The following is a 19,994-nucleotide window of genomic DNA, read 5'->3' as shown; positions in this document are numbered from 1 at the left end:
CACAGAGGAAAGGAGCCGGTGGCAGAATGTAAATCAGTGTAGTGTTTTCTACCACCAAGGAAGTCTTGCGATGAAATCTTGTCAGCAAACCTCCCTCGTATGCTTAGGGACTTTGTGTTCTAGCACAAGATTCTATCTTGTTATAAACCGTTCTTCACGGGCAGCTGGTTCATAAACCACTTTTTTTTTCTTTCTTCACCACGAGTCCTATGGGTCCCTAATCTAATCACACACCATCTCTCTCTCTCGTTTCAGAGGTTCTTCACATCCCCACCACCCAGAGCAGATGGAGGCCACCACATTCTATGAGTATGAGTCCAGCACCCTTCTGTGTGAGAGCAAGGCCGCTGACTTTGCCACCCTCTTTACCTCCATCCTTTACTCGCTTGTGTTTCTCCTTAGCCTCATGGGCAATGGCCTGGTGTTGTGGGTTCTGGTGAAGTTTGAGAGCCTGGAGTCTCTCACCAACGTCTTCATCCTCAACCTGTGCCTCTCCGACCTGGTGTTCGCATGCCTGCTGCCCGTGTGGATCTCGGCGCACCACTGGGACTGGCTGTTGGGAGACCTCGGCTGTAAGCTCCTAAGTTTCATCTTCTCCACCAGCCTCTACAGCAGCATCCTCATCCTCACCATCATGACCTTCCACCGCTACCTGTATGTCGTGAGACCCCTCTCGAGTCTGCGCAGCCATACCCTTCGCTTCCGTGTGCTGGTGACCGCGATGCTGTGGGCGGTGAGCATCCTGTCCTCCGTCTCGGAAGCCTTCTTCCACAAGGATCTCTCGAACCAGTGTGACTATTCAGCAACCACGTGGTTTGTCATCTCCGTCTACCAGCACAACATCTCCTTCCTGCTCTCCTTGGGGATTATCCTGTTCTGCTACGTGAAGATTCTCAGGACCCTGTTGCACTCGCGCTCCCAACGGCGCCATCGGACCGTCCGGCTCATCTTCGCCATCGTGCTGGCCTACTTCCTCAGCTGGGCCCCTTACAACCTGACCCTCTTTCTGCAGACCTTGGCCAAACAAAGGCTCATCCAGGTCTGCAAGGTCCACGAGCAGCTGGAGTACGCGGTGCAAATCTGCCGCATGCTCGCTTTCTCCCATTGCTGCTTCAACCCGGTGCTCTACGTGTTCGTGGGGGTCAAATTCCACAGTCACCTCAAAAGGCTTCTCGGGCACTTCTGGCTCTGCAGGCAGCAGGAACCCTCCCACCCCACTATCCCTTCAGGGGCCTTAAATGAAGGTGCCTCCTTCTACTGAAGGGGGGTTTGATGGCGGAGACCAGGCAGGCAGAGGAGTTGGAGAAGGGAGCTGGGAAGAAGTGCTGCAGTGGGGATGCTGCCTGCCGCCCCAGGGGTGAGAGTGAAAATTGAACATACACTGTCCTGGGGAGTCCTATGTGGCTCTCGGGGGAAAAAGTGGCTTCCCGTCTGGAAATGTGGTCCCATTTCTTGGATTCTGAATTCATCCTTTCGTCCTTCTCTTTGACATGGATTTCTTAGGTTTTCTTGATTCCAAAGGTTCTAACACACGGAAGGATCCCCACAAAGGGCCATCTGTCCTTCACGACTTCAGGAGAGGCCGACGCTCCCTCGCCGTGTGTGAGCGTGATGCTGATGCGTATGCCTGGGGAGATGGTCTCTCCCCTCCCTGACTCAACCATGGCCCCAACTGCCTGGGTCGCTGGGGGGGTGGCTGGCACCATATGCTGCGGGGACTGCTGCATGGGACCGTCTACAGAGCAAAAGTCACCACGCCTCCAAGAGCCACAGTCACAACACCGTCCGGATCCTAAGCACCCACCATTGCAGTGGAGACACGCTCTGTAGGTGAGCGCTAGTTCACGGAAGGAACGACTGTTGAGAGTGCTGCCCCAGCCCTCCGCCTTTAGTTAGAAGGAACGGAGCTTCTAACAGTGAGATGAGCTCCCCACCCTCAAGGCGACCCCAGGGCAGCTTTGAAAATCCAGGTCTGTAAACACCTACCTTGGTGAGGTCTTGTCGGTTGAAGAGGCCTCTGGCACCTTGTGCCACCCACCTTGTGGCTCTTGAGCTCACACCCAGTCATCACTTTCTATCTAAAATGCCCTTCTCTGCTTTGGATGATGGTACAGCTTCGGCTGGCCATTCACCCTGCGGATCGGAACCCTCTTTGAGCCCTGTGGGGTCCAGTCCCCTTGGCTCTGCCGTCCCCGGGTTTTTGAGTTGGTCTTATCATGACACGGCCACAGCTTCATCCCTGAAACAGGGCCTTACTTCCGCAGCCTCCTGGCTGTGCCTCTCTTTGTCCACCGGGCTGTCCTCTTCACCGATGCCAGACCACTTCCAATCTTTGAGTGGCTTCTAATTGCCTACAAATAAAGGTCAAAGGCGTTGGCAAGGATTTCAAGTCCTCCACAAGCTGGTGCCAGCCATCCTTTCCGATCTCTTCTGAGGTAAGCATCCCCCTCCTCGGGAGCAGAGGCACCAGACAGAAGACCGCGCGCGGATCCCTCCGCAGACACGCTTCCCTCCAGTCTTCTCTAAGCTCTCTCATCCGTCTCCTCCTCTCCGGCCTGCACACCCTCTCTGAAAGACCAGCTCCTCCGGGAACTTTCCCCCCAACTGCAAATCAGAAGGGCACGCCATGGCCCTGCAGGGCACTCTGCCTGCCCTCCTCAGAGAATAATGGACTGCAGAAGATAAAGAAAGATCACGAACTGCAGGATTCTCCCCACCTCAGGTTGAAGATATACACCTATACGCCTTATTTCCTGGCCCCGTCAGACTCCAAACTGCCCGAGGTCAGGAGCCTAGGCTGGATCCTTGTCGAGCGTGGATCTTGTGGTCCTAGTACTGTGGGTGGAGCGGGAACAAGGAGCAGCGGCTGTCATTGTGCTTCTGGTTTGTGCTTTTCGGGGTGGGGGGGGGTACAGGATGCACTTCGCCTTCCTTACCCAAGCTGCTTCTCTGTGCAGATTTAAGCCTCTCTTGGGCTGCACTCGCAGGCTCTTGCTCATGCCTCATCTGGGCCAAGTCGGCCTGACACCCTACTTAGTGGTGTGAAGTCTGGCTTTTACCCTGGCACATAGGTTCATGCCCACGGAGGGCTCAGCCCCACCTTCGGAACTTTGCCACATTGGACTCAAACACATCAAGGATCAGGGAGATGGCACAAAGCGGAGCCGTGTTTCCTTCGGTTGTACTTCGCTTGCTCTGGGTCGCAGCTGGCCAGTTGACAATTACCAACAACAAGAGTTTGTCATTCCACACAGACCTGGGCTCAATCCATGACCTCATTCAGCTCGGCAGCGAGGAGCACCCCCGGTGATTGGGATTGACACCCCACTTGTAGACCGTATTTGTCTACCAGTTTTTGAACAATGACGCTTTGGGGGGGGGGGGTCTTACACAGTTCCTGACTGGGACTTTGCACACAATAGGCCCTCAAAGGATGCTTTCTGAATCGAGTAGACCTCACCTTGAACCTACTTTGGACACCAAGCCCCTTTTGTTTTTCCTTCAGTTCCGCTGTCACTGCAAGGATCGAGTTGCCCTTTGGTGGCCAGTCAGCCTTAGAAGAGTCCAGCCAGGTTAGGGAAGCGTGAGGACCTAGTTTTTTGTTTGTTTGTTCTGTCATTAAAAAATAAATCATTTTATTGGGGGCTCTTAAAGATCTTATCACAATCCTTACATCAATTTTGTCAAGCACATTTATGTTACCATCACCATTTCCAAAACAATTTTTCTACTTGAGCCTTGGTATCGGCTCCTCCTTTCTCATGTCATTTTTTAAAATCATTTTTTAAATTTATTTTTTGTTTTTTTCTATATGGAAACAAACCTGGATTTATTACGGAATAAAATGTAGAATTGGATTTTTAAATTTTATTATCATTTTATTCAGGGCTCATACAACTCTTATCACCATCCATACATACATCAATTATGTAAAGCACATTTGTACATTCATTGCCCTCATCATTCTCATTTTTAAATCATTTTATTGGGGGCTCCTACAACTCTTACCACAATCCATCCATCCATCCATTGTGTCAAGCACATTTGTACATTTGTGGCCATCATCATTCTCAAAACATTTGCTTTCTACTTGAGCCCTTGGTATCAGCTCATTTTTCCCCTCCCTCCCCGCCCTCCTTCCTTCACGAACTGATGACCATCCGGATCGCAGCCCAACAAGTAACCACTAGACCACCAGGGTTCCTTTGGTCATGGCTCCTTGGCCATGGCTTGCTGGGTCTCAGGGAGTGGGCCATGGCCTCCTGGATGTTAATGACTCTTGAAAACCTGCTGGACTTCCCCAGCTTTCTAGGCCATTGTGTAAGATGGATGCGTTGTAGTCAGTTGGCAAGTCGATGTCAAGATCATGAAGGACAGAATTCTTTCTTATATCCTTGCTCACCGTGCTTTTTGTACTGATTGTACTTTATGGCTTTTTCTAGCCTGATATGCATTTTAACAATTATAGGACACCCGAGTGTTGTCTGTCATTAATATTCTTAGAGGAAATCGCTTCGATCTAACTTGAAAAACTGGGATAATTTGAGCCCCACTCAACAAGCACAGTTGCTCTTGTGCTCTGTTGGCTGGCCCTCCTCAAATAATAAACCGCTTTTCTCTGTATCTGTTCCACTTGGAGTGGTTATTAATGATGCTCAGTCTTGGATGGACCCCGTATTTGAGGGAACTGCCATGGTGCAATCTTTAACCTGGAGTTTTTCTGAATCCAGAGGAGGAAGCACAGAAGAGAGGTTAGGTGGGAAGACAAAAAACAAGCAGTCTGCGTTAGACAGGGTTGACTAGAGAAACACATCCGGAGACGTGTGTGTGTGTGTGTGTGTGTGTGTGTGTGTGTGTAAGAGAGAGAGAGAGCTTTATATCCAAAAGCAATTGTATATTGAGAAAACACCCCAGCCCAGTCCAGATCAAGTCCATAAGTTCTGATACTCATCCATAAATTCCTCTTTAGACTCATGCAGCACATGCAATGATGCTGAATGCAGGAAGATCACAGGCCGGTGGGTGGAAAGTCCTGTGAAACCAATGGCAGTGGAAGCATCTCCAGAGCTCTGGCTGCCATCAGCTGGCTCCATGGGGCGTGTCAACAGGAATGTGAAGCAAAGAGAGAGTGTGTCCCACCTCCCAGGAGAAAGAGAGGAAGCTCCCAGAATCCTCATGAGAAGGCCACACCCACAAGGAAGCATCATCAGGCTGTGACCTGATGGACAGGCTAAACTCCACCCCCTTCATCCCTTTTCAAGTTGACATGAAATTGTGTAACTACCGCACAGTCAGAGAAGGAATCAGGATGAGACTATTTAAAGGGCGCAGCCAGAGAGCTGAACACGAATGGCCAAACTCTACGGGACATTCTTTGACCATTTCCCATCCTCACCCCAGCCCTCCGCTCTTCCCCTCCCACCACCGACACCCCTCTCCAAGCTCAACTAGTCAGCTTCATCCTCCAGACAAGATCAGGTACCTTGGCTGCAGGTCTCTTGGAGCTCCTGAAACATGAAAAATCCACAGTGGCTCCCACAAGGACCTGTTCCCAGCATTCCCATGTCCATTGCTCCCCAGACAACATCTGGAAGAGGGGACTTCAGTGACCTCTGCACAGGATGCAATGGCTCTCAGCCCAGGCAGCCCCAGACCCCAGATGGTCCCGGCTGGACTGAAAGTTCTTCAAGGGCCCAGGTCCGGTGATATATGTTTCTAGAACCTCCCTCAGTACCCAGCAATGTTTGCAGTTAGTTGAATGAATGGACAGAAGACAGTCTTTCTCTCCCCCTCCCCCCCCCATTCCTCTCTCACACTCGCCTACATTACATCTTCTCATCAACACTAGCACTCACCCAATGGACTTCCCAAGACTTGCTTCTCTCCGGGGTCCACCAAGCCCAAATTTTTAGTTTGTTTAGAGTTAAAGTGTGCTGAATTCCTGAAAGTTTTCATCTGCGAAATCTGCTTATGATGAGACAGAGAGGCCAAGAGAATGGAAAATCCAATAGAGTAGATCCCCAAAGTAAACAGAAGGCTCATGGGATTTGAATCCTAAACTTAACACCCAAGCCCAAGCCTTTTTACTTACCCACCATGACCTTGGGGAATGCATTGATGGTGCAAATGGTTAATGAACTCAGTTTCTAGCTGAAAGGTTGGAGGTTCAAGTTCACTTAGGGACACCTCAGATGACAGACCTGGAGATCTATTTCCCCAAAGTCACCCATCGAAAGGCCTCTTGAGCACAGTTCCACTCTGACACACCTGGGATCGCCCTGAATCAGAGTCAACTCATCAGCAACTAGGAACTTTAGCTTAGCCCAGTGTAATGGTGCAGTGAGGCCAAGAATTTGGCGACACAGACTACTCGCAGGACGGGCTGTGCATGAGACCTTGGATATCTAAGGACTGGCTTTCTAACACCATTCCGGTCCGGAGAGATATGAGCTACTGGTGTGATCATCTTATAAAAACAGAACGCCTTGCTGTATTTTCTACACAAAATAACTATGTGTGTGTACTGACTTCCTGCTGTTTGGTCCTGTTCCCCTGGTTTCGACTCAAGAGCACTTTCAGATTCCTAGAATGTATATGCTTGTGAGAGGTCTGGGTTAGGGAGTCGGAATGAAGAGCGGGACGATGAAGTCCGGGTTGGTCCGGAGGCTGAGAAACTGGCTTGATGGAGAGAGCTCAGGCAACGTTGCCCAGGTGGCTGAGACTGTCTCCATGGATCGGTTCTCTGTCCCCCAGGTCTCCCCTAGACCAGCAGGCAAGTCTTCTGTCTCTAAGTCCAAGCCTTTTTCTGACTCATGACCCATTTAGGTCTGAACCAGATCTTTCCAGAGATACAGCCTTCCAGTGAGAAGGAATGTGACTGCTTCCTGGTGGAAATTCCAAGCATCCTAAAAACTTGGCGGGAGAGCCTTTAAGAAGGAGAGAGAGATGTTTGGCAAGGGGAAGACCGGTAATGCTCCCAGCTAGCTCAGACTTTAGGTGTGGGGTTGGTATGAAATCTTCCTACTCTCCCACTGGCCCCTCGGCCACGGGAACCATGGCCAGGGGAACTGAAGGACGACAAAGCCAGCCCAGCTTCTAAACATGGGACACTGTCAGGATCTCTGTCGTGAACATCGTTCTTGCTGAAAGGGAAGCGATGCGTGTAAGATGGCCGTGGGGGACCGGGTGGCTTTAGGAGATGAGAGAGCGGTGCCAGCATCCAGGTGACCCTCTTGGTCACCCTTGTGGAGTGTTTTCTCAGTGAAAGGGACAGTAGTGAAGCCCAGGGAGGGAAGAAGGAGATGCCAAACACGAATGAGTCTCACTTTCAAGTGATGACCGAAGGGTCACCGTCCAGTTATTCCCCTACCAGTCGATGTCTCCATAGGAGTACCCCAGTCCCAGACATTCCTGTCCCGGATTCTTAAGATGACTTGATGGAAAGCGTAGGACACCGTTCGATTGCCCACACAGCGGGAAATGCCCACCCACAGGCCAGCTAAGCTCTTCCGAGGCACTCCGATGAACTTTGAGTCTGAGGGAAGAAACACCTACCTTGGCCTGTCCTCCCACCCCCACGTGGGTGATAATTTGTTCAACGATCGTCTCTTTGATCTTTTTGAATCATCAGGATAATGTGGGTTTTTTGGTTTTACGTGAACCAATGGAACACGTATCCTTTGTCAAAGCATCTCCCGTTTTCTGTTTAGAAGAAACCCACAGAGATGGTAGGAAATCCCACTTGCTGGATCCTTCATGAGCCACGCCGCCCGCCTCCCTTGGAGCTCATTTCTTCATTTTCACCAGAGGGTCGGGCTCCCTGATCTCTCAAGCAGTGAGGCAAAACCCACGTGTCTAAGCAGATCTACCGTCTCCTGGGTGGCAGTTTCCATCAGGGTCTACGGGGATACCAATCCAGAGCTTAGGGCACAAATTCAGATGGGCAGAAGAGGAACTGGAAAGCACAGGAGAGCCCTCAAGGATGCCCAGTGCCTGCTCTCCGCTGTGCAGAGGCTGCCCCACTCTCTCGCCTTCACTTTCACTGTCATTTCTCTCCCTGGAATCTCTTTCCTCATCTCGCTCACAGGGACAGCGCCCGCCAGGTCAAGTTCACAACCACATTTCACAACCACTTGGGAGGCTTCTCCTGTTTTCTGTTGACATCAGCACTCAAAGGGATCACATGCCAACATCCCAGAGCACTGGGTCTCTAACAAGCTTGCATGCTAGCATGTATGGAGAGAAGGAGACCCACTGGTGCCTGGGCCCCACCTCACATACTCTGATGTGATTGTTCTGAGGTGCAATTGGACTCAGAGATTGTCAAAGCTCCGCGGGGGGCGGGGGGCTGTTACAGCCCACACAGAGAACACAGAGGACTACGTGTATCGGGTATTTCAGGATTCAGCGTTCACTCAACACATATTCAGTGAGCTCCTACAATGTGCCAGCTACTGTGCTGTACGCCCTGCACACAGGATGTCTTTTCACAGCTTGGCATGGCGGGCATTGTCCCTGCCACCCAGACAAGGAGAGGGGGGTTTCAGGGACGTAAGTGACTTGTACAAGCTCACAGAAGCAGACCAGGAAATTCCAGCTTAGCTCTGTCTTGTCCCCAAATATTTATGCTTTCCATCATAGCGTGCTATTTTCTCTGCAAGGGACGTGTCCAGCAGGACTCTGCTGTCGTCAGTGAGCGAGAGAGAGGGAGGGAAGGAATACATAAAAATTAAGGAGGAAATAAAACACACGACAGTTTATACTCAAAGACAAGGAAAGTAAGGTTTGAGAGCTCACACAAATGCAGGGGACTGGGAGGAACGGGAGCCAGGCTCTGGCACAGCCGCCCCCAAAGCCAGAGGCTATTGCAGATGGTTCCAGAAAGCCTGTCCTAGCCCTGCTCTAGGAAGCAGGTGAGGGAGGGGGCCATTCGGCTGAGCCAAGGCCTATGCCCACATTCTAGGCTCCAAAACAACACATGACCACCGTCCGTAGGAAAGAGATACAAGGATGTCACTGCTGCCCCGCCCCCCACCTTGACCAGTCTCAGCCACCAGGATAGAAGGCCACGGGATATGACACCCCGGAGATATGCCCACTCCGTTATTTTAGGAGAAGTCGTTGAGAAGTAACAGGATGGGATACCCCACTCTAAAGCCAACAACCACTCACTCCCTGGCCAGGCCAACGCACCTACTCAGTAAGACCATGGTGCCCTTGGGAAACAGCAGGCTTCGCTTTTCTGTAGCATGGTTGAATTTTCCCTTGCTGGCAGTCATTTACTAAAGGTTGTTCCCTTGGTAGGAACCCACCAAACTCACTGCCATCAAGTCAATTCCAACTCATAGGACTGCCCACTGTGGGTTTCAGAGGCTATAACTGCTTATAGGAGTAGAAAGCCTCATCTTTCTCCCACGGAGCTACTGGTAATTTCAAACTACTGACCTTAAGGTTAGCAGCCCAACGCATTACCACTATACCGTCGCTGTCCCTCCTTATCCCTTGGTAGCAAAAATAAAATGTTTTCTAAGGAGCCGTTTCATTTTAAACCATGCAATAGCCCCTCGTTCTGTTCAAATAACCACCCCTTGATTTATGTACAGGTTCTGCATGAACACAATTAGGCATTCCGGAATTCCCATTCTTTTTCATCTCACCCATGTTCTGTCATGACTCCCGCAGTCGGACGCCTTCGCATAGACAATAAAGCACAGGTAAGTGTCTTTCTTGTGTTTTCTGCTTTCAGCCAAGCTCCGTCTGACATCAGTCCTGATACCCTCTTCCCCGTGTTCTCTTCTGCATCTGGCCCTGCTGCAACTACTTAAAAACGATCTTCAGCAGACTTACTGCGTGCGATCATTTCCACATTCCACCAGATCACTTTTCTTGTGTTTCTTTTTGCTACTTTCCTAATCAGCCATGAAGCTGGGAGTACGGTCTGGGAGGTCCACGTGTGGCCATTGCAACAAGTAGCAAACCTGGCAAAGAAGTGGACAGGGCTGCGAGAGGGGCAGCCAGTGTCTGAGAAAAAATCAGATGTGTGGGGTGGGGGTGGGGGTGAGGAGGGAGAGATGCCTGATCTCTGCCCCCATAGAAACCAGCTTTGTGTGGCTCCTGATTTGTAGCCCTCGTGAATTAGATGATTCTCAAGTAGGAAGTATTGAAGAGACAATAAGCATCTCTCAATATTTCCTTGAGGTTCTTTGGGAAGTCACCTTGATGCTCTCTCTCTCTGTCGGGTCCCTGCATTGGGTCTTCTCAGGTCTCCAGCTACAGTTCAAGCTTATGTCACCTTCTACAGGCCATTGTCTCTGACCTCCGTCTGCCTTGGAAGCACTAAGGCCAGAATGAAGCAGAGGAGAGTCCTCCTCTGTTTGTCACATCACCCCAAGCACAAACCTGCCCAACCTCTTAATGTTCACATCTTACTGAAGCATGTGTCCTTAACAGAAGGTGTGTTAGGCCAGATAGACTAGAGAAAAAAATCCAGGGACATTCACATAGGTGTAAGAGAATTTTATATTAAGAAGTAATTCTATGTCAGGGAAATAACCCAGTCCAGTTCTAATCAAGTCCATAAGTCCAATACTAGTCCATAAATCCCACTTCAGATTCACACAGCCACAAGCAACAGTGCAAAAGGCAGGAAGATCGCAGGCCAGTGGGTGCAAAATCTTGTGAATCCAATGGTGGTGGATGCATCTTCAGAATTCCCACAGGGCTCCAACAGATCTCCAAGTGGCTCACCAGAAGGAAGGTGAAGCAGAGAGAGAGAGAGAGGAAGTTCCCAGGATCCTCCTTATGAGAAGGCCACACCCACAAGGAGGCACCATCAGCCTGTGACCTCATTGACAGGCTAGACTCCACCCATATCTTCTTATGGGTGCCATGTGGGCACACCAAAAGCACTATCACAGAAGGGAAGAGCTATACAGAGACATCATCTTGTGTCCTCTAAACTTAGAGCTCTGAGGCCAGGAGTCCTCATTGTAGACCCTTACAAGGTGTCTCCATCTCTAACTCCTACCTGCCTCTCTGGGCCAGGTGCATCTCAACTTCCCACACTCTGAGAACACCTTTGGACTCCTGGTCTGAGAGGAAATGACGTTTTCCTGCTGAGACCTGCCTCCAAGATCGTCTCATTATTCTATTTAGTACCGTTGCAAATACTGAAGGATGCAGGAAGCAGCTCAAGAAAATGGAAAGAATACAACCACCGTGCCAGAAAGAACTAGTCAACGTTCAACCATTTCCAGAAGTAACAGGTGAGCAAAAACCAAGGGTGCTGAAGGAAGAAACCCACGCTGCACTGAGGGGGTATTAGCCCAGAACAAGGCTCTGGTAATTGATGGGATACCGAGCAAACTGTTTCAACGAGCTGATAAGGCCCTGGAAGCACTCACTCATCCCTGCCAAGAAATTTAGAAGACCTCAGGCATTCTCAGAGCAGGAGCTACCTGGTCAACCAACTGGAAGAAATGCCTGTTTGTGCTCATGCCAAAGAAAGATGCTCCAAAAGACTGTGCAAATGATCGGACAGTGTTATGTATATCACATGCAAACTGACTGTTGCTGAAGATGCAACACTTGCAGCGGCACATGAAGAGGGAGCCGCCGGAAATTCAGGCCAGATTCGGAAGAGGATGTGGACCAAGGAAGCTCATGGTTGACCTCAGGTGGGTGTTGGCTGAAGTAGAGATTACCACAAAGGTGTTTACTTGTGTTTTATTGATTATGCAAAAAAAGCATTTGACTCTGTGGCTCACAAGAAACTATGGATAGGCTTGAGAAGAATGGGAATTCTAGAACACTTAATTGCACTTATATGGAACTTGATCAAGAGATGGTTGAAGAACAAAATAAGGGAATAAATGCTTCAGGGTTTAAAATCAGAAAGGGTGCAGCAAGGTTGTATCCCCTCACCGTACTTCTTCTTCTACCTATAGGCTGGCCTACATGACGAAGAACGAGGCATCAGATTTGGAAGAAGGCTTATTAATAACTTGCGATATGCAGATGACACAATGCTGCTTGCTGTAAATAAAGAAGACTTGAAGCACTTGCTAATGAAGATAAAGGAATTGCATGTTCAATATGGATTACAACTTAATGTAAGGAAAACTAAAATCCTTACTACTGGACCAATGGGTAACATCACGATAAAGGGAGAAAAGACTGAAGTTGGCGAGGATTTCTTCTTGCTTGGATCCACAATCAATGCTCACGGAAGCAGCAGTCAAGAGGTCAAAGGACATATCACGTTAGGTAAATCTGCCACAGAAGACCTCTTTAAAGTGTTGAAAAGCAAGGATGTTACTTTGAGGTCGCAGGTGTGCCTGACCCACGCCATGGTATTTTCATTGGCTTTAAATGCACGTGAAAGTTGGGCATTGAATAAAGACGACTGAAGAACCGATGCGTTCAGATTATGATGGTGGTGAAGACTACTGAAAGGATATTGTGCCAAACATTGTGGCAAAGGAACAACCAAACCTGTCTTGGGAGGCGTGTACCCAGAATGCTCCTTGCAAGCAAGAATGGCGAGACTTCATGTCACGTACTTTGAACATGTTGTCAGGAGAGACCAGTTTCTGGAAAAGGACATCGTGCTTGGTAGAGTAGAGGGACAGTGGAAAAGAGGAAGGCTCTCAACAAGATGGATTGACCCAGTGGCTGCAAAAATGGCCTCAAACTACTGTCATGAGGGAGGCACCGGAGCAGGGGGGGTTCGAACTGTTGTTCCTGGGGTGGCTGGGAATTGGAGCCGCCTCCTTGACACTTAACCACAGTTCATGGCAAGGGGTGCTCACTCCATGAAGGGTCAAGCTGTGAACACACACATGCACTCACTCCTTCGTCCTTGAAATGCTTTCCTCACCTGTGTCCAGGTCCCATCCTTCTCTGGGCTTCCTCCTCTCTTCCTCCCTGGAGAGGGAAGACCTCACGGGGGATGGACCGACACATTGGCTGCGGCAATGGGCTCAATCACAAGCACCCTTGTGAAGATGGCTCAGGACCTGGCGGTGTTTCCTTCTGTTGTGCAGCGGGTCACTTGAGTGAGAATCCCCTCAAAGACACCTAACAACAACAACAACAACAACGTCATCTCCTTTGCAAGTTTGTCTCCGTCTTCCCGATCTCTTGCCGTCTTTGTGCTCAGGCCTCAGTCCGTGGGCCTCCTCCTTGGTCTACGGTCACTCGCTCCCTTCGAGAGTTCATCCGGCGTCATGATCCTCAGCATCCGTGCCAGAGGTTTCCAGAGCGCTTTCTTTCCTTTTCCGAGTGAGACTGGATTTTCTGAGACTGGATTTTCTTCGGATACCACACTAAGTCCAAAAAAAGTATTGCTACAAAATAACAGAAACCTTTATCAAGGGAGAACAGTGCAACTTGAAACTGTTATTTATCAGCACAGCGTCTATCTAGGCTTTCAGACTTCGGAAGGCAATGTTTCCATCTCTCTCATCCTTCCCTGAAGATTTCCGTTCTTTTCCACTGGCACATGGCAACATGGTCGCCTGGGGGCCCTCAGGAGACTAGAGTCGTGTTCCTTTGAAGTGCTCTGAGTCTGGGGAACAAGCAGAAGTCTGAAGGCAAGATGAGGGCTGAGGGATAGATGGAATGAGGTTGCTTGATTTAGAGTACAAAGGAGACCTCGGATGTCAAAAAGAATTTAAGAAGAACATATATTAAGTATTAAGCAGAACAAGCACAAGCACGCACTTCAGATGAGGGAGCCCATTATCACGAGGACATGATGACATACAAGGTTATGCAGAGCTGTTAAATAGGGCATGGGAGGGAAAAGGAACCTGTCACAAAAGCATGACTGGCGATGGACCAATATACCATCGTTACAGGTGGGACTACAGAAGGGGAACCCGAAGGAACTATGCTTGGGACACGTGCGCTATACTCGACAGAAGAGCTTACAAGATTGGTCCAGCACATTCTGAACAAGGAAGTTGGGGCACGGCTCCAGACATGATTCTTGACTATGTGACCCCCAATAAGATGATCGCCATCAAAGACATCAACGGCCAATCCCGTAAGGGAGAGTGTCCCTTTCTCAACTGGCTGGAGAGGACTAGAGGTAATCCACTTTCCAACGGACTCTGCCTGAGGGCAAGACTATTCGCTTTCCTGGTCAATGGTCAGAAGGAATTCAATGGAGGCATAATCCAAGTGGAGACTCTAGAGATGGATTTTGGGCTTTCACTGTCGTCATAGCCTCCTGCAAACCAGGTGGGCAGAATTTAAGCTCTAATAAATAATGAAATTCGTGTAGGACATCCCTTGCTACCCTGCAAGAAGGAGCAAGTACACTGTCAGGATGGGGAGTGGGGAGGGGATCTCAACCCACATTTCCTGGCCTATTTCTCACTGATGCAATTTTCTTAAAACTTTTTCCTAATAAGCTCCCCATGGTGGTTCTGTGTCCTTTGAGAAGCTCAATCAAGACCACCCCTCTTTGGAATCTCATAAAACTGTCAGCATAACCTTCTCTGCTGTGAATTTAACAAGTCAAGCAGATCCCCTTAAAAGACACTGTTTTGATTGAACCAAGTCTAAGAGAACTTGTCTATCCACTGATTATAGAGACACATTTAAATATGTTTTGTTCAGAATAAATTCATGCTTCTATGAACTTGAGCTCCAGTACCGATACGTTTTGCCGTAGCCTTGTACTTCAACCAAAATGACATAGCAAAACAGACTGACTCGGCCTTTGACTATGGAAGACATACAGATTCACTAAGTGGCCTCTTCTGTGTATAGTCTCAACACCAAACGAATCAACCAGCTATGAGACGATGTCGCTCATCTCATTCATTTTGGGGTCATTTTGACATGGATAGCTAAATATTTTCATTTTTCTCAGCTTTAATTGCTAATGTGGCGAGTAGTGAATAGCAACACCTAGACACAAAGGCTCTTGTGAAGAGCATGAGAGGGTCTAGGCATCATGTCCCCGCTTTCATAGCTATAACTCTAAGCTGCCTGCGAGACACCGCCACTCGGATGCCTCATCGGGATTTCAAATCTAGCATGCTACAACCCACCTCCTGAGATACCAGCCACGTTTGCTTCTCCTACACTCATTTCCATGTTCATTCTAGTCAGACTCAGCCTTTCCTCCGCGGAGGCTGAAAAGCTTGGTGTCCACCTCGGTTCCTTTCTTCCTCTGTGCGTCTGACCAATTCATGAGCAAACCCTGTTGCTGCTGCCTTAGAATTCAGTCACCATCTCCTCTGCTACCACCTTGAGTCAGCCACAGTCTTAGAATGGTCTTCCTGTTCCTCCCCACGCCCACTCCCTACAGTCGGTTCCTTCTCCAGCAATGCCGACATGCAGTGGGTTCCCTCAAGGTGCCAGGCACACATCTTGAGTCAGAGTCTCTGCACTGGCTGTTCTGTCTACCTCAAAACTTTTCTCCCGGTTACCCGTGAGGCTTACTCCACGGCCAGCTCAGCATGCAGTGTCCTTACAGTATGACAGCCTCAGGTTGATCAGACTCTTCTGAAAAATTCAAGGTTCCGAGCCCAAGGGTTCCAGCCACATCACCCTTTGTGACTCAGCCTCGGAAGTCACATATCACTTCCGCTATTTCCTATCATGTGAAACAGCACACGCTTATTGTGGATTCCAGACGAGAGGATCTAGACGTCGCCTCTTGTAGAAGAGACCAGGTCATCTTGTGGAAGACCGCATGGGGTGAGAAGCAAAGTCTAACGCAGTGCATCAGTTCCGCCCCACTCTCAGTACCAAGTTTCCATTCTGGATTCTAGAACTAATGAAGTATTCTCAAACTTAGCAGCTTGAGATGGCCATTTCATTTCCCTCATGAGTCTATGATTCAGGGACAGAGGAAGGGCTCAGGTGAGGCTTTTTTCATCCATCCAGGGGCTTCCTATGGTTTCTCGGAGAGATCGATTGAGTCGTGATTCGATTGGCTGGACATCCAAGCTGAGGCAATCATTTGGTTGGCAACTGACGCAGGCTACTGTCTAGGAGCTCTGTTGGGCTCTAGGCGTGGCCTCTGCAGCGGTGAGTTCTCAGGGAATCGGACTTCTCAAACGGAATCCAGATTCCCCGAGAAAATGACCCCAAAGGAATCAAGTGGAAACTGTGTAGCACCTCCCCCACCTAGCCTTAGTATCTGAATCTTCCTGGTTATACCTGATTCGCTAAGGTTGGCCTAGATTCAAAGAGAATCTACATAGAAGATATCACAGACTTTATGAACAGGTTTTAACTGGCCATGCTCACCTCCTTCAAGTCCGTTAAAATATTACCACCTTAGGGAGATCTCCTCTGATTACCACCCCTCCATCTCCACCTCTAGTCCCAGCTCCACATGTCCTTTTTCCTCCTTTACTCTTTCTTCAGAATATGTGTCACACTTCAACTGATTCACATTCGTTGCATATTGCATTTCCATCTTTCTCCCTCCTGCCAAATGAACATGAATCTTTGTCGATTTGGTCTTTTGCTGAAGCCCAGGCAGCTAGACCAGGTCAGCAGATTTCCACCCACAGGCCAAAACCACCCTGCCACTTGTTTATATAGATAAGCTTTGATTGGAAAATAGTTATGCTCACTCATTCATATATTGCCTATAGATGCTTTTTCATTGCCATGGAAGAACTGAGAAATCACAGGTGAGGTAATTTGTTCCATAGTCTAAAACATTCTTTATCTGTCCCTTCGCTGAACAGAATAAGACCTGGCATGAAGAAGTCTGCCTGTACTTCTTCCGAGTCAGATTTCTTGTTTCTTTTGGTAACCCATGGTACTTTTAATATTCTTTGCCAGCACCATAATTCAAAGGCATCAATTCTTTTTTGGTGTTTTTCATTCAATGTCCAACTTTCACACGCATATAGGGTCATTCCAAAGAAAAGCGCTGCAACAGAATGCTCAAACTACAGAATGATGTTGTATGCAAGTAAAATGTTGCCTAAGACCATCTAGCAATGCTTGCGTCCGTACATCGACAGGGAACTGCAGATGTTCAGGCCAGACTCAAAAGAGGAGATGGAACAAGAAATGTCATTGCTGATGTCAGCTCGTTCTTGGATCAACGCAGAGGATGCCGGGAAGATGTTTACTTGTGTTTCATTGACAATGAAAAGTCATTCTATTGTGCGGACTATAATAAACCGTGGATCACCCTGAGAAAAATGGAATTCCAAAACACTTCATTGTGTTCATTTGGAACTTGTACATGGATGGAGAGGCAATTGATCGAGAGAATACCTGTGATGAAAAGCAAGGATGCTACTTTGAGGACTAACATGCGCTTGACCCAAGCCATGGCATTCTCCATTGCATCCCATGCATGTGAAAGTGAGACTTTGAATAAGGATGACCAGATAGAAGAATCGGTGCATTTGAATTGTGCTGGAGAAGACTATGGAAAGTCCCACAGACTGCTAGAAGGACAGATCCATGTGTTGGAAGAAGGCCAGAGTGCTCCTGAGCGGCAAGGATGGCAAGACTCTGTCTTCCATACTGTGGACGTGTGGCCAGGAGAGACCACTCCCTGGAGAAGAGCATCATGCTTGGTAAAGTGGAAGGGCGAGGAAAGAGAGGGAGACCCTCAATGAGAAGGGCTGACCCAGTGGCTGCATCAGGGGGCTCAGCAAAGGAACAACTGTGAGGATGTTACAGGACCGTGTGGCATTCCTTTCTGTCGTGCACAGGGCCACTCTGGGTTGCAGCCAACTAGATGGCACCTTGAACAACAATGACAGGAGACCACTGAAAATATCATGGCGTGGGTCAGGCACACCTCAGACCTCAAAGTTCCTTCCTTGCTTTTCACCACTTTAAGGAGGTCTTTGCGGCAGATTCACTCACTGGGATGCCTCCTTTGATGGCTGCTTCCATGAGCATCGATTCTAAATCTAAGGAAGAAGAAATCCTTGACAACTGCAGGTTTTTTCTCCCTTTATCACGATGTCCTTACCCGTTGGCCCAGTTGTAGTAATTTAGCTTTCTTTACGTTCATTGTAAATCCACAGTGTGATCCATATCGAAGGCTGCACTCCTTTATCTTCATAAGCAAGTGCTCCAAGTCCTCGTTTTCTGCAAGCTTGTGTCATCTGCATATTGCAAGTTTTTAATAAGTCTCCCCCAATTCTGATGCCTCGTTCTTCCAGCTAATCTCTTTGCTCAGAAGACACAGTAAATAAGTATTGTGAGAGGACACAACCTTGTTGCACCCTTTCTGGTTTTAAACCATGGAGCATTCCCTTGCTTTCTTCCTTCAAGTGCCTCTTGATCAGATTGCAGATAAGTGCAATGAATTGTTCTGGAATTCCCGTTCTTCTTAAGCCTGCTTCCTGCTTCCCCTTTCTGCAGCATTAACCTTCAGCCTGTGGGTGTGAAGAGCGCCTAGCTGGTACCAGACCCCTGGCCTTGAGTTGTACTTGACTGGGATGCCTTCTTGACATAAAATTATTTCTTGATACAACGTTTCCTCTTCGATATCTAAGTGTGTCCCTGGTGTTGTTTCTCTTGACTACCCACCCTAACCACACAAGTCTTTTGGAGAGGGGGGCAACTCACTTATCACCACATCAGGATGCTGCTGAGAGGGAGGCGGGGCGTGACTGACAGCCAAGGGACAGCAGGAGTCTGCTAAACCAACAGGAAGCAGTCACCTCCCTCCTTTGTGGGATCTATGATCTGCTCAGATTAGAACTGGAAAAAAAAAGTGGGGGAGAGTCTGCATCCTTAGTCTCATTAGACAAGGGCACACGGAACAGAGAGGTCAATGGTATCATCCTGGGGCCGGTGGAATCAGGATTCAAAGCAGGTTTGGGATCCTGGAAGTCTAGATCCTGTTGCCATGGCGATTGTTGAAAAGCAGCATCTCTAAGGGATGGTGAAACAACACACGTCGGGCTGCTGATGCTGGTTCTGGGAATGGCACTGGTTATTTTTGAGTTGATAAGATTGATGTGATGAATCAGCATCAGACAGAGGCTGCCTCTCTAAGCCAAACTGCCTAACCACCTGCACTTCTGATACCCATCCTAGATCAGATCAGCAGGTCAGCAGGTCAGCAGGGAACAAGATAGGGGATTTTCTGCCAGAGAGCATGCCTGCCTCACCTGCAAGGAGCTGCCAGCATACGCGTGGCAAGCTGAACTTGAAATGGCCTGCGGGTTCAAGATCTGCCCCCACCGCCATGCATTTCTGATCTGGGGAACGTTCTGTCTGGGAAATACAGGGGCATCTCTACTCTCTCCTATGGGGCCACTATGATTCGGGATTGACTCTCCCCTTTGTTTCATGGAAATGACTGTGTACCATGAGGCTGCCACGGAATGACATTAAGCCCTGTTTGGCACACATTTACCGCTGTGCCTGGTACAGACAAGGCTGTGCAAAAACAAGAGCGACACAAGAGTCTCTTCACTCTGTGAGGTGTCGGGCACAGTTGAGTCCCCCTGAGGAGTCTTCCCTTCTGAGGCTTATCAAGACTGAGAGAAGAAGACCTGGCCCGTTTGGAGGTGGTTCTGAATGTGATCGCTTTCCCCATGCGCAGTCACATCAGAAAAGGGGCACATGCTGAGTCTGTTAAAAAGATAATACCGTGAACAGTTTTATCCACCGAGGAAGTCCAAGTTAAAGTGGCTGAAGAGTAGTGATTTTTTTTCCCTCCGTGTCTGAGAAAGGGATGATGTGGTTGGACGGAGGTTGCATGCATCTCCAACTCATCCTCCGACGCCACGGCATCCCACCTGGGTGCCCTTAGATAATTCACTTTCCTATCTCTCAGGTAGGAACAATGAAGACTGTCTGCACCATAGGGTTTTATATATCATAATATGTGTTTTTTGGGGGGACTAGGGTTTGGCCTATCATAACATCATCAATAAAAATAACCCACCTCCCACTCCTGGTGACTCTCTGTGGTACAGAGGAGAAATGCTCCATAAGGGCGTTCTTGGCGATAATCTCAATGTTAACGGCTCACCAGG

The 19,994-nt window shown here is 48.8% G+C and overlaps 1 protein-coding gene across 1 annotated transcript; it reads left to right on the top strand.

Moving 5' to 3' along the window:
- The first annotated feature begins 286 nt into the window (after positions 1-286).
- XCR1 (X-C motif chemokine receptor 1) lies at positions 287-1,261 on the top strand. The gene has a single exon (XM_075547900.1). It carries the CDS (start codon positions 287-289, stop codon positions 1,259-1,261), a length of 975 nt encoding a protein of 324 aa, XP_075404015.1.
- Positions 1,262-19,994: the final 18,733 nt, after the last annotated feature.

This window comes from Tenrec ecaudatus, chromosome 4 (assembly GCF_050624435.1).
Source record: "Tenrec ecaudatus isolate mTenEca1 chromosome 4, mTenEca1.hap1, whole genome shotgun sequence".
NCBI classification, from domain to species: Eukaryota; Metazoa; Chordata; class Mammalia; order Afrosoricida; family Tenrecidae; genus Tenrec; species Tenrec ecaudatus.
The sequence above is the reverse complement of the archived record's forward strand: the minus strand, read 5'-3'. Positions and strand labels throughout refer to the sequence as shown.